The 17204-nt window shown below is 41.0% G+C and overlaps 2 protein-coding genes and 1 long non-coding RNA gene across 3 annotated transcripts in view; 2 read left to right on the top strand and 1 right to left on the bottom strand.

The window, feature by feature from the left end:
* Positions 1 to 17204, bottom strand: part of LOC136236465 (uncharacterized) — a 180708-nt gene that overhangs the window by 76616 nt on the left and 86888 nt on the right. The gene's annotated exons all lie outside the window — the stretch shown is intronic.
* LOC136242060 (uncharacterized) lies at positions 5317 to 7658 on the top strand. Its single transcript, XM_066033439.1, has 3 exons — positions 5317 to 6184; positions 6257 to 7538; positions 7655 to 7658. Exons 1-3 carry the CDS (start codon positions 5317 to 5319, stop codon positions 7656 to 7658), a joined length of 2154 nt encoding a protein of 717 aa, XP_065889511.1.
* LOC136236619 (uncharacterized) lies at positions 10557 to 16532 on the top strand. The gene is made up of 3 exons (XR_010692193.1): positions 10557 to 10834; positions 15902 to 16050; positions 16474 to 16532. It is a non-coding gene; the product is annotated as an uncharacterized lncRNA (long non-coding RNA).

Raw genomic sequence — 17204 nt, 5'->3', positions numbered from 1 at the left:
TTCTATCGTGACTGCCAGGAAGTGTATCCTTTTCATCCATTTCAACAATGTCTACTTCTGCAGAAGTTTGCTGATGCTTATGACTTTTCACCTGATCATTCGAGCAAGATTCATGGGAGGCTTCTGTCACATCTGATGTTGCTTTTTCATTAAGTACTGGTGCTGGCACATCATTACTGTTAGGGTTATCGCTTGAACTGGCAGGCATATCAACAGTAACAACTTTCTGTACAGGAATATCCAAATATTTTGAAGCTGTAAACAATTCTTTTCTTGGAGCAAATGACTTTTTAAAAACCTTTTTGGCTGCCAGTAACTTCAATTTGCTTTTGAACACTCTTGGTGGCTTTATAAGCTTAGAATAAGATTTGTCCCTACATTTAGTCTTGCACTGTTTCTAGAGTGGCCTGCTCTCCTGCTCTATATCTATAGACTGCTTCTTGCCACGGCAATTTCCTCTTGAAATGCTTCCACAAACAGAATTGATTAGTTTCAGTGCCTGACTATTCTTACAAAAATCACTGACATTTGGGTTTTAATGTCTACCTCCACGTTGCCTTTGGCAGCCAAAGTAATTTTCAAGAGGATCTTGACAAAGCCTCTCACTCAAGAAGATTTTAACTCCTGGTATGGTGAATATGTATTCAACCAGTTCCACAAATGATTTAACTAAAAAAGATTAATTGATAATTAAAATAATATATTATTACTGCATGCAATACCTGTGACAGTGATGCCAAGACGAGTTTCCCTAGGCAGTAACATCATTTCCTTTTGTTTTGGAGAAAATCCTTCCCTTTCATAGACACTTTTCTCCCAGTTCTCCAAGTAAGGCATAAATTCTTCTTCAAGCCACTGCAGTGCATAAGCAAACAATAAAGTACAACATCTACTAAGTAGTTCTCTAAAATGGTCTACTGTCTACAAACAATGTCACACTCCAATGCATACATTATAATAATACCAATAACATACTTGCAAACGAAAATCCTTTTTAGAAGTGTAGGGATCTTTGAATGATTTCCTGCTGTGGTATCCAGTAACAGCATTGGATACGTTGAAGCAATCAAAAAACTTATCGATCATTTTAACAAACTTGACTGTTTCCTGTACTTCTTCACCATAATTCTCTTCAAGCGACTTAGCCACTGTCTCACTAAGAGCCTACACATGTATAATGCATTATACAGCATGCTTTTCACATTCTTGTGAACTTACTTGTGCAGCTAAATCCACTCTCATCTTCGAAAACGTCGTTAAATAAACATGCTCGTACCTCAGCTTTTTCACTTGTCTAATAACTCCTCCTTGTTGGGGTACTGCTTGTGGTCCTCCTGTATCATCAAGGTAAAGTTGTTCTAAGTGCCCCCATGATATTTCTTTACCATTGCACTAAATGTAAAAGGAAAAATAACATACTCTCATTGCAGCTATAGCTATCAACTTACCCATAATTTTCGTTTGTTACTGTTCCAGCTATTTCTAATTGTTTTTAGCAAATGAGGAGGATCAGATATGAAATGCAAGTCACGTGGTCCCTCTCGTGCAAAAGGGTTGGGTACTTTGTAGACCATTTCATCTTTGGCATTGTGGAGTTTCCACAATCGACGATTTGGCGATGCACCATCACACATAATTCCTAAAACACGGAAGCCCATTCTCTAAAGCTTTGATATTGCCTCCCACACAGGGTCAAACATCAACTCTCCACTGAGGTTGTTACAAGCAAACTGAGCATATGGGTAGTTCAACTTCTGAAAAATGCCTCTCACCATTAGCACCAACATTGAACTTGCGAGTTGTTGTTCATGTTGTGTCTCACCCAAAGCATTCTCAAATTCAAGCAGTCTATTGTTAGTGTTGCCTAGATTGACAAAGCCGATTAAAGAACCCTGGTGTTTATCATATACAAGGTCAGTCTTGATATGAACTTCATCCATGACTAAGAAGACATATCTGTTAAGCTCGTTACTCAAAAAAGCAATGTCGTAAAGCTCTTGATCTGTTTCTGCAGAGAAGCCGATGGTAGTTGATGTATAGTGGGTGTAATCATGCAGTGTTCTTTGTGAAGGCAGTTTGATGTACCCTGTTTTCCGCAGTAGTTCATATGATTTTCCAGATAAATGTCTGAGATACAAGCTCCACTTAATCACTAGTGGGTGCCACTTCATTGACCGAGAGTCCTTTATAGAGCATGCTGTTTGCTGTTGGTCCCAAAAAAGGCATTGAAAAGATCCTTCTGGATACATAGAATGTACTTGCTTTGTGGTTGCATCCATCATAGCCTTCATATCATCATGCAGATCAACATTTAAGGTTACACCGTCTTGGGTAGCTGCAGTTGAAATCTTCTCTTGTAATCGACAAACACGAAGCTTTGCTTTTTGCTCTCCTGGTGTAGATTTCTCAAGCGCTCATCTTTTTCAGACGCACTCAAATTCGCATAAGTTGTATGACTGCTGGGATGAGTCTTCTGATCTTTTCGGCGACGTGACAGCATAGCTGATAGTGTTTTCTTGTATTTCTTACAACATATGCACAGCCTGGACTCTTCTGTACTGTTCATCAATATATCACACTCAACATGATAGATGGATAAGCTACCAGTCTTTGCAGTGTCCAGTGCTGCCACAGTGCTGGTTCCTACAAAAGTTATTCACATCAAAGTATCGTGAACACAACAAAGGTATGCACACATAAAACTTGTCATGTTCTATTGACTTTACATAAAGTTAAATGTATGCAGAAAGGACAGCTTACTTGAATTATCTTTGAGTTCGCCATTCTGAATGTTTGGGAGCTTCAAGAATGCATCATCACAGTTGCCTTCGCAAACCTTGCTTGTATGTAGAATGTTGATAAAGTTTGATACATGTGAAACTACAGGAAACATAAAATTTCCATTGCACGTTTAATACCGTACAGCAATCCAACCAATACCTGAATTAAGAGATGTCGGAATGTCTTTCAAAAGAGCAGATGAGGGCTTCAGAGTTTCTCTTTTATAATTCACAATCCATGAGAAGTCTTCCGTAATGGCTAACGATCTTAAAACCTCAGTGCCAGACTCAAAATAACCCAGTTGGAATATTCTCAATTCTGCATTTTGGATTGTATCAATCCACCCTGTAAAAGGAATGATTTAGCTAAGCATCTGCACACACTGTGTCACTATACCTGAAAGAATGCCATTACACTGTTTCAGTCTACTGTGCAAAATATCCAAAGACCTGACTGGTGCATCAACAAATGAGCACAAAGGCAGAGACACTTGAAATGACAGTGGCAGAGACACCTTCAGCACTGACACATCTCTCAAAGGAATTGAAACTGGTAGCCTCTTAGGTTTAGGCTGCCAGTGTTGTTACTATGAAGTCTAAGCTTTCTGTGACCTCTCCTATCATTCATCTGCAAAAAAATCCAGTGCAAACTATAGCTATATGCATAATAATAAAGAAACAGTTCTGAAAAGGAAATACTTGCATTCACTTGAAGATTCAAGGATTTCGCCTACATCAGTACAAGTCAGCAGCCTCAAAACTATCCTATTTTGTTTGTATACATATGAATTACAGGAAATACTTAAGAAAGAAAGTTAGTAGCCTTTAGAAAATGACCTGTAGGCCTCAAAACTTAATACTTCAAAATCGCTTGTTTTGCAGTTGTGCTGCAATTTGATGGCATAAACGGTACAACTAAGGGTTTTAAGTTGCATGATTTTGTCCGCTAATGTCTCAGCTTTCAAACAGTGTAGTTTACATCGAAAAACATCGCTCCCACACTGCTCTACGAACCCCAAAAGTCGAGGGTACGACTAAAAAGCCATTTTTTGCATAAACCGCGTCAAACGCTATTTGTTCAAAATTTTGACGATTGTATGCAAGTAATACAACAGTATTGTTCTTACCACCACGGTAAATCCTCTTCATGTTCACAACTAGTAGCTTATCTACCCGTTCTTTTCCTTTCTTCCGTCGGCGAGGTGAAACCTTACATATCAAAGCGAAAGTGTTAATTATTACAATGCTGACGGCTCGCGATTTTTGTATTGAAGTGTGTCCGGTTTCCAATCCCGGGTAAGGTATATATTATCTATGCCTCAACGAAGTGAGGCTAAACATGGTCTGCGTTCCATCACCGCTAAGACTTCAATAAGAGACGCACCAGGATTTCTGCACCATACATGGTCGAGGATTTATTCACGCACAGTATCGCATTTCGTCTACACCTTTTAAAAGTAGAGGCGCTAACTTATATGGGGTGCGCTTAAAGTATTAAGAGAGCGCAGCTGCCGCATGATCATGATCATGCCAGGATTCTACCAGCATTTGAAATTGAGACGAGGCAACGGAGGAAGGAGAACAGAAGCCATTTCGAAGTTTTTGAAATTACTTCGACTATTTTGATTGGTCGAAACTTTCTTGAGACTTTTTCGTACCTCGGACTTTTTTAAACGTTAGAGTGGAAAAGAACGCTCGGTAAGAATCATTTGTACGAATCCCTTGGTAATTCACATTTCTTGTTAATGTTCTCCAATACCTTGTCAACATGGGAAGCTGTGGGAAGAGCCCGAGTAGAGGAGGAGGTAATGGTATACTTGCCTAGACTGCAAGCTGTCTGTGGATCTAGTCACCACCTGGTCTGGGATTTTTTTTCTGCATTTGGCATAGTTTCAGGTTCATGTTTCTGACTGTGCCACAGGCTAATTTGTTGCCTCCCTACAGATCCCTAGAGGGATAATTGAACAATGTATGAGAGGGAGAGCGGCAAAAAAGACATCATTAAGCTCAAAGACATGAAAGTGACTATAATTATATGTACAGTGAATATGTTGTATAATTGTACACATATACCAGTGGTCTTTCAATGATGGTAGGGTACACCTCACATGTAGTGGAGCCCCGGACACTCCTAAATTGTGGAAAATCTGATTATAATGGACAGTTGTCCAAGTTCCAAATTAACAGTACTAGTAGTTTGTACACTCCTTAACTAAGGACACCTCTTTATAAAGGACAAATAAATTCCCCATCTTAGAGGCTTCCATGTACACTGTAATTAACAGATGTTGATACAGTTAGCCTTGTGCCTCTAGCCTATGATGTTATTGGGGCGAGCCTGAGCGAGTCCCACAATTGTAGTACTCGATTCGACCGTACGATCGTCGCGTTCCCAAACGTTTACGCAAAGAACACGGAAAGTCCCACACTGTTAGTAGTCCATTGGACCGTCGTACGACTTTTGCGTTCCCAAACGTTTACGCAAAGAATACGGAAAGTCCCACACTGTTAGTAGTAAAAAAACTCGATTGTGGTAATGGTCGATTCTCTCCCTGGTTTTCCGGAGAGTCGCTCAACTCTGGAGGCCGTCGACATAGTATGTGGGACTTTGCAAGCGAAGTTGATAACCAAGGAACTGTCCAGTGGCACCAGTCGTTGTGTTCGGCTCAATGGGGACCTTTTGACTCCATGTGACCTTCAACGCAAAGCGGGTAAAGCTTCTTCTAAGAACTGGAAGACAACCATTCGCTACCAAGATCAGCCCATATCGAAGTTTTTGGTGTCTTATCGTGATGAGATGGGCAGGCGTCGTTGCCGTTTTGAACCAAATGCAACACTCCAGGCCAGCTCGAGGGCCAGCTTGGATCCGCAGAGTTCAATTCTCCTGGAGGAAAGTCCCTCATCCGTCGCGCAGGTTGACGAGGAGGAAGAACCTAAGGCCCCCTGCTTGACTTCTAACAACTCCAACGACATTCTATTGAACAATTCGTCAGGTGTTGACCTACCTGATTTTCAACCTGTAGTTCAGCCTAACTTTCAGTGGGGGGATCTTGATGGAAGCTGTTTTATCTCAGAATTGGATAAAGTTTATTTGGAAGTGATACATTGGAAGAAGAACAGTTTTGCAGTTCCACGGGGTTCAGCTGGTAAGGCTTTTGTACTTGAACTGGCTCGTTTGTTTCGTGCTGTAGGTGAGGGTTCTTCCCTGGAATCTGTCGCCCTTAAGGCAATTGTTGTGGTTTGTATATTACTGCTCCAGAAGCCAAGCCGCACATCTAAGGACAAGGATCACACTCTCCTATTGGAGCAGCGGCTGAAACAGTGGAAGGATGGGAATCTACTTGAACTGGTTACTGAGGGAGGAGCTATACAGGGTCGTCTCAAGAGCCATTTACCAAAACTAAGTGAGGCACAACTTGTACGTAACTTTTCTAAGCTAATGTTTGAGGGTAAAACCAAGGCTGCTTTACGATTAGTCTCAGGTTACCAACGTGGTGGAGTTCTAAACTTGGATGAGATAGCTGATTCTGCTTCTCCCGGCCATTGTGTTCGCGATGTTCTGCGGGCTAAACATCCTCCAGCTCAGCCTTTGGATCCTAAGTGTCTTCTACAGCATTGGGCTGACCCACCATCCGTACACCCTGTTATATTCTCTTCTCTTAATGCTGCTGTTATCAGGTCTGCTGCTTTGCGAACATCTGGTGCGGCTGGACCCTCTGGGATCGACGCTTGTGGTTGGCGTCGACTTTGTACCTCATTCCACTCTGCTTCAGGTGAATTGTGTGTTGCAATGTCCTCATTTGCTCGTCATTTATGTACTGTTTTCCTCTCCCCAGATTTGCTCTCGCCTTTTTTGGTGTGTCGCCTCATTGCTTTGGATAAAAATCCTGGGGTGCGGCCTATTGGTGTGTGCGAGGTTATGAGACGTATTGTTGCTAAGGCTGTGCTGGTCATCCTGCGGGATGACGTTCAGGAGGCAGCTGGTTCACACCAACTTTGTGCGGGGCAACTTTCTGGGGCGGAGGCTGCGGTTCATGCTGTCCGAAAGGTTTTTGAGGAAGGAAGCACTGAGGCTGTGTTGCTGGTGGACGCCTCCAATGCCTTTAACTCGCTGAACCGTTTGGTGGCTCTACACAACATCAGACAACTGTGCCCGCCACTTTCCACTATTCTGATCAATATTTATAGGTCTCCAGCCTCTTTGCTTGTTTCTGGGGAGGTTATTTTATCAGAGGAGGGTACTACACAGGGAGACCCACTAGCTATGCCTATGTATGCCCTTGCTACAGTGCCTTTAATCAATCAACTTCATGGGACAGTGGACCAGGTCTGGTATGCTGATGATGCTTGTGCTTGTGGCAGTATACAGGACTTGCTCATCTGGTGGAACCAGCTCTGTATTAAAGGACCTGCTTTTGGCTATTTTGTGAATGCTCCTAAAACTTGGTTAGTTTCTAAGGAAAGGTTCCATTCAATTGCTGCTACTCTGTTTTCAGATACTGATGTTCAAATTACTTCCGCAGGCCGTCCCTACCTTGGGGCTGCCATTGGTTCAAACGCTTATGTCCAGGAATTTGTGAGGGACAAGGTTGTTGGTTGGTCAGCAGAGATTACACGGCTTGCCAAGTTCGCACAAGTTCAGCCGCATGCTGCTTATTCCGCTCTCACTCATGGCTTGTCAAGCCATTGGCTCTACCTTTGTCGCACTACTCCAAACATATCAGAGGCTTTACAACCCCTTGAGGACAACATCCGGCTGTTACTTATCCCTACTTTGATGGGTTGCTCTCCACCAAATGACACAATCCGTAAATTATTTGCCCTTCCACCTCGATATGGTGGTTTGGGTATCATAAACCCAACTCTTATTGCAGCTGAGGAGTATTCAGCCTCGTGTCACATTGCTGAGCCTCTTTCACAATTCATTCTGGACCGGGGTATCAATTCGGCTATTGTTAAAACAGAACAGCTATCTCGCAAGTCCGCAATCCGCAATTCCAAATCTTCCAACTATTCGGATAGATCTTCCAGTTTGCGTACCCACTTAGATCCCTCCTCTCAACGCGCTTTAGATCTAGCCTCAGCCAAAGGGGCCTCCAACTGGCTTACCACCCGGCCCCTACAGGAACATGGCTTTGCACTGCATAAGTCCGCGTTTCACGATTCCGTGGCACTACGTTATGGGTGGTCTCCTCAGCGGACTCCTGCTCACTGTGCATGTGGGACTTCCTTTTCAGTGGAGCATGCTTTATCCTGTCCCAAGGGTGGCTTACCTTCTATCCGACACAATGAGATCAGAGATCTAACTGCTACCCTGTTGACTGAAGTATGCTCTCAGGTAGCTGTTGAACCAGAGCTCCAGCCGGTTTCACAGCAGGACTACCCTGCTTCTGCCAATATCCAAGATGGTGCCCGTCCTGACATCGCCATGAATGGTTTTTGGGGTGGAAGAAGTGAAAGATGTTTTGTGGATGTGCGGGTGTTCAACCCTCTGGCTGCTTCTAATGCGTCCTCATCACTGGCCTCCTGTTATCGGAGGCACGAGAACATTAAGAAACGTGCGTATGCTCAGAGAATTCGTGAGGAGGAGCATGCCTCTTTTACCCCCCTGGTAATGTCTGCCTCTGGTGGTCTGGCTCATGAGGCTTCTGTTTTTTATCAACGCTTGGCTCATCAACTTTCAAACAAGTGGGGCGATGATTACTCTGTTGTCATGGGGTGGTTAAGGTGCTGTCTATCTTTTTCTCTCTTGCGGTCCTCCATACAATGCATCCGCGGAGCCCGCTCATCCATCGGTCACTATGTTAAGACTCCCCCAATTGTGGAGCTGATTCGGGCAGAGTCTCAGTTTGCCGTGGACTAAGAAAGTCCCGGTTTGTCCAGCACAGGCCATTTATGTGCTGGGGGTGGTAGGCAAGGGCAGTCCATCAAGCCCGGGTAAAAAAAAAAAAAAAAAAAAAAAAAAAAAAAAAGTTAGTAGTCCATTGGACCGTACGATCTTCGCATTCCCAAACGTTTACGCAAAGAATACGGAAAGTCCCACACTGTTGGTAGTCGGGACCGTCACATTCAGTTTCCAAAAATTTACAGTGGTCACTTTTATTGCACGTGGCGCGATGTGACCATGGCGAGTGTTGAAAGTGCAGAAGAGAGAGAAGAAAGACTCAGAAGAAGAAGGGAGCGCGATAGGTTCAGAAGAGAGAGAGAAACCGAGGAGGAAAGACAAGCAAGGTTTGTAAACGCAAATAGCCGGTACATGCACTAAGTGCAGCTTGCTACCTGTGCCTTTCGAAAATACTACTGTAGGTTGGCTAGGCGAAGACAATATGAAAGAATTAGACGCGAGAACGTGGATGAACACCAAAGGCTTACCAGAAGACAGCAAGATCGGCGTACACGTGGAACAGAATCTGATGAACAAAGGGAAGCAAGGTGCTGCCGGGTAAAATAGGACTGTTGATGGGTGTTAAATGCATGTATCTTTAATTTGTAACACATTAAGTTTATCAAAGAACTGTGTATTAAGAGACTACACAATTTCTTCTTTATTATTCTTCGTTTCTCAGTGTTACTTTACGAGAAGGTCACAGTGTGGAATGCAATAAGGACAATACACAATTAGGGTGTTTACCTGTATTGTTGCATCCCTAATGTGTATAGCTAGCTATACAAGTCTTTTAGCTATAGATCAGGCTCGCCCCACAATGCTTTTAGCATCTGTCTAGTTATATGGCTAGTAGTAGTTTAACAGTTGGACTTGTAGTTAGCTAGTGTTCCCACCCAATTAATGGTTAGTTTGTCATTGTTTACACAATCTGTGTGGACACAAGAACATCATCACAAGAAACTACTTGTGTGTGACTAATAGCTCTGGTTATAGTCTTGTGTGCCCAGACAGCTTCAAACTTTTCATTATAAATACAAATTGTTTTATAGTGATTTTACATACACAACTTCAGAATTATGAACTCTTACAATTACATATCTGAATGCTAGATGGCCACCAGGTGGTTCAGATACTGATGTTCCATGTACTATACATGACTTGAGATGTTCCATTTAGTCTGGCGCCGCCGACCCTATTTAAGCGCTTATTCAAGCGCCCCGAAAATAGGGTCTGGTCTGTTTAGAATCAAGGACTTGTGCCACTGTTACCGAAAGCTAGTGCGTCCAATCAAATCGCAGTATTGCCGATTAAATGCATTTGGCCGCATGATGTGAGTAAATACTGGGGCGAAAGTCACGAAACGAAAGTTGTGTGAGTTCTTTTGTGTCAGGGTGAATAAACCCAGGGGCGATTTTCCATTTACCATTTGTGTGTAATAGACGCCTTTCCTCGGAAAGTAGAAATATCATCTCCACAGCCTAAACATCAACCGCCCATAGAAATTAACTGATTGAAATCCTTAAAACATCACTGTTGTGAATGCTGTTTGATATGTTTGTTAACGCGAGCCGCAGTGTTATTACGCATTCCTAAACACAAGTCCTGAATGCTAGACAGAGTACCAGACCCTATTTTCGGGGCGCTTGTATAAGTGCCTAAATAGGGTCAGTGGCGCCAGACTATGTTCCATTTGTGTTATGTTTACAATCTGTATACATAATGTAAGCTACATACAACAGTTGTCAAAAGCACACATGCTACTGTAAAGTTGGCTGTAAATAAGTTGAGAACATCTCATGTATATGTTGCTACTGTACTTACAGTATATCAAGTGTAGTGTGCAATTATTTATTTGTTTACTTTGCCTTGTCTCACACATTCAGGCTGATACAGTATCATTTTAAAGGGTTTTCACTGAGAGAAGAATCCAAGACAATTACTCCAGAAAGTCTGTTTCAATGAGGGATAAAGCTGAGTCCAGCAGTGCATCATAAAGCATGCATGGCATCTCGAGAAGCAGAAAAAGCTCAAATTACTGCACCAGTGTTACATTCCTCATCAAAGGATTCAAAAAAGCACACCACAGGTAGTAGTGTCTCATCTTCTAAGGAAGAAAATACTGCTAAGAGAAGTGAGGACTCTGAATTTCCTAAGAAAAAGCTAAAATGTGTATGTGTGTGTAGTATATGAATGTTTGTGCATGTGTGTCAGCAAAAGAACAAGAATATTTGATGTAAGACAAAGTACGTAGTAGGGCTGAAATGATGGATTTTTAGTATTCGAGTACTCTCTAGAGTTAACAATCGAGTACTCACGAATACTAGCTACTTGCAGTCATACCCATTTGACATGTTTTGTACCAACCTTAAACATTTAACAGCTTCTCAGGTAACAACAATGATGTACACACTGTATTTATAGTAGGGCTGAGTGGCAGAGGTGGAGGAGGGGACTTTATTTCAGGGGGGCTGCATGGCTGGGAAGCTATAGAGGTACATCTTACTTAGTGAGCAAAGTACACTAGCATGTGAAGCATGCAAACCTAGGGGGATCTGGGGGCATACCCCCACAGGAAAATTTTGAAAATTAAACCCTCTGAGATTGAATTTCAGAGTGATTTTAACAGTTATCACAGTATATGGCTTGACTGTTGTGTGGTGACTGCTCTATTAGAATTCAATGTTAGGGTGACTGTTCTATTAGAGTATATCGATCTTTTATAACTGAAGCTCAGTATACCAGCTACAAGTATTTAAGGGGGGCTAAGCTCCTCCATAATATGTTTGGGAGGGGCTGTAGCCCCCCTTTCCTCCCCTTCTCCGCCGCCCCTGCTGAGCGATAATATCGATAGCTCAATACTCGCGATCAAAAAATCATTTTCGCGATATGATAATTATTATTATCAAGTCTACCAGTTGGACACTGGAGGGTTTGCATAGAAGGCAGAGCCTGTACGAGGTGCTTCACCACTAGCCCAGGGAACCTAAGCGATATCGTTGAGTTTAGTATCCTAAAGTAAAGCGGGACAAATACTGAAAAAAAGTCAACCCCAGCGTGAATAGACTCTTTCCAAAACTACGCCCACTTTTCGGCCGCCATTTTGAATGGGGCTACTATGCCATGCGCATGGCGTATTCTCCGGCGTATTCAGTCTTTGCAGTGAAGTTGTTTCGTGTATTTTAAAGAAAAGAAGTAGGAAAAGGAAACCACAGATGCTTCTGACGAAATTTAAGACGATGGCCATGATTCTCGGATTCTCGCAAGTATAATTTCAGTCAAATTTCCACTCTCCATGGCTTTGTTGTGAGCATAAATCACGATTGTGAGTAAGGACAATGAGTGGAATGTACAGACCGTAGATACTACATTTTGTGAAGTTTCAATCTGGCAGATCAATTCAGTGCAACCCATCTGATCTTACTATTAAAGGATAGGGACGGAGACCGGGAGCTCACAAAGTCCGGAGCTCCTGATAAGACAGATGCTGAGTTGTGCTGTAAACTGAATTTCTGAGACAAAGAACATCATTTGAGGTGAAACTGCTGCCTCAGCAAACAGTATAGCGGGTACATCATTTCAGATAATATGGATTGTTAAGTAACTAAGGCATTGTAACTAGTGTGCAGTGGTTAACTGTGCATTTGTAAGAACACATACAGAACTGGTAATCACATTTCCATGTATGTAGCTTATATAATGTGGCATGATCACCTTATGTGACATTGTTATACATACAGTAATGTATGTTTGTGAAAGTTTCATACGTTAGTATGTATCTTCCAGTACAGTGGTGGCTGACTAACTAGACTCAGTTACTAGTGCTACAGACATAAAGTCCGATTAGACTGAACAGTTTAGATATCTTTTCTCTCTCAGAATGGACACCTGCATTGCACAAATTCTAACCATATAATTATGTTACTCAGTGTTAAGTTTAATCCAAAGAGATATCCAGTGATGTCATCCTTGATACAGTACCATATAGACCTTAAAAACATTTTGATGAGAAAACACTCCACTGGTATTATATTCTTTGATAATATGACTTACTGTGAGCTTGCATGAGTCAGTATGACCAGCATTATATACTTATAGCAGATTTGTAAAGTGTAGTATTTGATAGTTGTATAGCACACATTTTAATCTGACATGTATCTAGCAGTCACATGTGAATGTTGTACTATACAGTGAAAATACTTGGATCTCATTGGCCGCAATTCTTTTCATATGAAGCACTAGGTGTGATCGCATGAACACCTTGGGATGAACTGAATAGAATACAAATGGGACCATGGAAAGGTATCCTTAGTAGAGGGGTATCCTAATTTGTTGAGAGTTTAAATGTGTGTATATACAAATGGGAGTACTGGCAAACATTTTTTAGGTGATTGGTACCATTGTAATAGGTTGTACTTCCGCTTCAACAATTGTCCAGTGGAGTGTGGCGCTTGGCCAGTATCCGAGTGGCCTGCAGATCAAAGTCAGGCTAGGGATAGATTTTTAAAAACCCCTTCTATGTAATTGTCCCATTTCACATTAGTCAACAATTTTTGTCTAGGTTCCCTGTCTCATGGTAAACACCTCGTACAGGCTTTGCCTCCAGTGCCTAACTGGTAAAGCAGATAAAAACAAACAATTGTTAAAAGTACTGTATAATAAGAAACCAAAGTTTGTTGATTCTGAAACTGTTGTTGCACACCCCTTATAATACTTCTGAAATGAGTGTGAATTAAAATTTTGCATTTTGACTATATGTTCAATAACCACATTACTATGGTCATAGATAGTATACCATAGACTATCTATGCTATGGTAGCTACTTGTATATCAGTAACTAGCTGAAACAGTATAAGCTGAAGACCCAAGTGAATTAATTATATTAACCATTTATACTCCTCACTGACTCTTGTACTGATAATAGTGACTGCAGTGGCAGCTGATCATGCAAACTTGATTGTATGGGCTGACAACACCTCTGACAAAACAATTACTGTTGTTGACTGCTGTCGATGTCTCATGCCTTGTTCAGCCATGATAACCAGCTGCCTTTAACCAGAAACACTAATTCTGCCACCCCAAAGGTATTGATGGGTTGTTCCTCAACAATACGGCTCTGTTCAAGCTGCTGCTAACACCAGATTTCAATGGAGCGCAATCGAGATTATTTACCGTGGCCCCATTCAAAATGGCGGAAAGGTGTTGCCATAGCAATGACGTACCTTTGGAAAGAGTCTATTACAACTGACTATCGCGATATTGCTGTAAAATTACTAGTAACATTGCTACCAAGTTTATTTAACTGTTTTGTAACTCTTCAGGTTTGTTTATCCGCGAAATGTTTGGTGTATATTTATCGGCCGCCCACGCAATAGAGGACTTGCAGCGTGACGTAAACATCGTAATTGCTAAGCAACCGCAGCTGTCGGCCATGTTTCGGTACAGTGTTGTAGCTGAAAGGCGCTTTCTCGGGATTTGGTACAGGCTGTAATGAAGCGAATCAGTGTTGTGTTGTGTTGTAAATACCACCCAGCTTGTTAAAAACAGCGAAGAAGTTAGAATTGGTGAGTAATGTATCGAAGTTTAATTAGCCACCTATTTCACAAAGCCAATGATAAGATCTTCTATTTCGAAACCAGCCCTGCTTCCCAGTGTCACTATACCCAGCTCTTAGTGAACAAATTTCGCTACCTTTGTTCTGACCCAATATGCGTCATAGCATAGATAATAGAGTAAAAGGGATAGGAAACGCAAGCGATTTCCGGTTTGATTTCCGTTACGCGTGACTTGAAAGGACAAGACAGTTATGTGTTCAAGCATGGGAATTAGTGTTCTAAGCAGCGTAAATAGTAATCCAACAGACTACAGCAAGTATTTAGGCCTCTGTGAGAGATTTTGGCGAGAGAATTCAGACCGTAGATTTTGTAACAAAGCGTATCGCGTTAACCATAATTGTTACACGCTGTCATACTTTCGCTCATAGTACCTTCATGCCTCGTCCATACCGCTTCTTTTATAGCCGGTTCCACTTTCGAATCTTGTGGTAAGCTAGGCGTGTCACCAACACAGTCTTACCGCTGCGTTGTACTGCAAGGTGGTTTAAACTTTTGGTAAAAAATGGAAGATACTTAGTCGTTTCTTCAAGCAACAGTTCCTGTTTTGCTCTGATATTTCCTCTGGTTCTCTCTGTTAAATGGTAAGGGATAGGTTTATCACAGTTAAAAGGATAGAATATGTTTACGAAGAAAGTAAAGTGGTTTAAATTAATTTTTTGGCCGTTTTTTTCCATTTTCAAGCTCTTTTAATTTTGCGCATAACTTCCTTGAGGGTTGGTACCATCCTAGTTCCCTCGATTACTTACTTGAGTTCATTGTAGCGAAGTTTCACAGTTGTTGGTTGCAAAATTCTGTCGTTACAACAATTTGTTTCTCTTTGATACAAGCGTAACGAGTGTATTCGTGACGTAATACACGGAATTCCAATAGAAATGTACGTATTTGTGACGTCACGCTATTGCGTTTCCTATCGTTTATACTCTATTATCTATGGTCATAGAAAGTTGTCCCGAAACATGTCCGCCTAGTAACCGTTGCTTCACGCGTGCAAGTCCTCTATTAGTAGATCGCTTCGCAAAGGGTCTAGAATTCCACTTAAAATGCTACTTGAGAAGCTGGCTTAGCTGTTTTATAACTACTTGGCTTGCTTTATCATGGAAAAGTTTGGCTGCAAGGCTGTAACAAAAATTATAGAAATATCGGCCGCCCACGCAATAATTACCTTATTGATGCACTTACAAGAAAACCAAGCAAATAATAATCTATGATGGTGTTAATTATGCTTAACATGCATTGAATACTTGGAACTTAACTGAAGATCATTCAAAGTGTAATTATCATGATATTTTTGTGATATTATTGTATCATGAATAATACTCAATATCTATCGTGATAGTGAATTTTCTACTATCGCTCAGCTCTAATTTAAAGTACTGATGTTAGTGTCCCTGACAAAAATAATTATACCAATCAAACTCTATAGCCTTCATTGTGTCACTCCCGATGCCAAATACACATGTGAGTTGGGTCATGTGATCTTTATGAATACTCAAGTACGAATTGTTCTATCCGAGTACCACAATCCTTAACAGGTACTCACCTAGTATTAGTATTTGTTTCGGCCCTAGTGTGTAGTTGGGCAAGGGTCAGGTTTAGACTATCAGTATTTCTTTCACTTCCAGAGTCATCTCCTAAAGATGATGATATCAGTACAATACTGTCTGGAGTGACATGGCTTCAAGAACCCATACAGGAGTGAACTGAGGGACAAGGCTACTGAACTGGGAACACACTACAAACCTTACTGGTGACCATCATGTACACATCTCATGTGAGTACTGTAGTCATGTATACACATATAACAGATAAATGTTTAGAATAAATACTTCACTTATTCCAATATTCGTATTCTGTCTTTTTAGACTCCCTCTCCAGTGTAGATCAAAGCTGAAAACAATAAAATGAACTCAAAATTTACTACGTATATACACGTGTGAAGTATACAAATCATATTCCAATCAACTCTTAAACATTGACAGACCATTCAGTGATGTAGACACCATATGGCATATTTGCTGAATAAACACTCCTTGTATTAAGTGTTCTGTGGCTTTCTTCATTTGTTGTATCAGCTAATGTGTTTATTATTAAATGATCATACTCCTTCATAATATGGAACAACTCATGTACTGTTGCACATGATCACTAGATTTGTGGTTGTGTATAGATTTATCCTATTCTTCACACATTACAGGATTAAGGCTCATCAGAATATGGAGGATGATCCTTATGATGGTAGTACTGAAATGGAGGATGATGATAAGGAAGGTGTGTACTGGTGTATGTTACTAACAACTAGTATAACTGCTTGTGTATAACTCAATTATTGTGAACATATTTTGTTGTTGTTGTTATGTGTTATTGTGTACAGCTGGTGCTGCTGTATCTGTTATCAAGATTAACAAATGTTCCTGCCAAATTTGTTTATAGCGAGAATCAGTTTTTGCTGTATGGTGACTTCACTGACTCTTATCGTAAGATGTTGATAAGATACATGATGGGTAAGAGTATAATTAGTTATATGTTATTTTTGATTTTAATGAAGCTGTTTTCTCTTTTCAAAGTATGTATGTACTATACAATAGTTAGACGTCAAGAACCAGGTTCTACAGCTCAGAGCCAGCACTATACCAATAAGTAAACTTCTAAACATTTAACTAGACATCAAGAGCATTACATGCACACAAGCATTGCTCAGGTATACTAAGCAGTAACTAATATTTGTTGTCTAGTAATATAAAACACAGACCTCTTCAGCTACATCAGTACAAGGAGCCACAAATTAATAATTTGGGTTATCTACACTTTACTAATAATAGTAGCTAATCTCATAATTTTAGCCATGAGTACATATCTGAAAAATAGGTGTAGCACAGTGTTCAGATAAGCACATAAAAGAAGAGGCTCAGTTTGGTCTTGTTTTGA

This window comes from Dysidea avara, chromosome 1, assembly GCF_963678975.1.
Source record: "Dysidea avara chromosome 1, odDysAvar1.4, whole genome shotgun sequence".
NCBI classification, from domain to species: Eukaryota; Metazoa; Porifera; class Demospongiae; order Dictyoceratida; family Dysideidae; genus Dysidea; species Dysidea avara.
The sequence above is the reverse complement of the archived record's forward strand: the minus strand, read 5'-3'. Positions and strand labels throughout refer to the sequence as shown.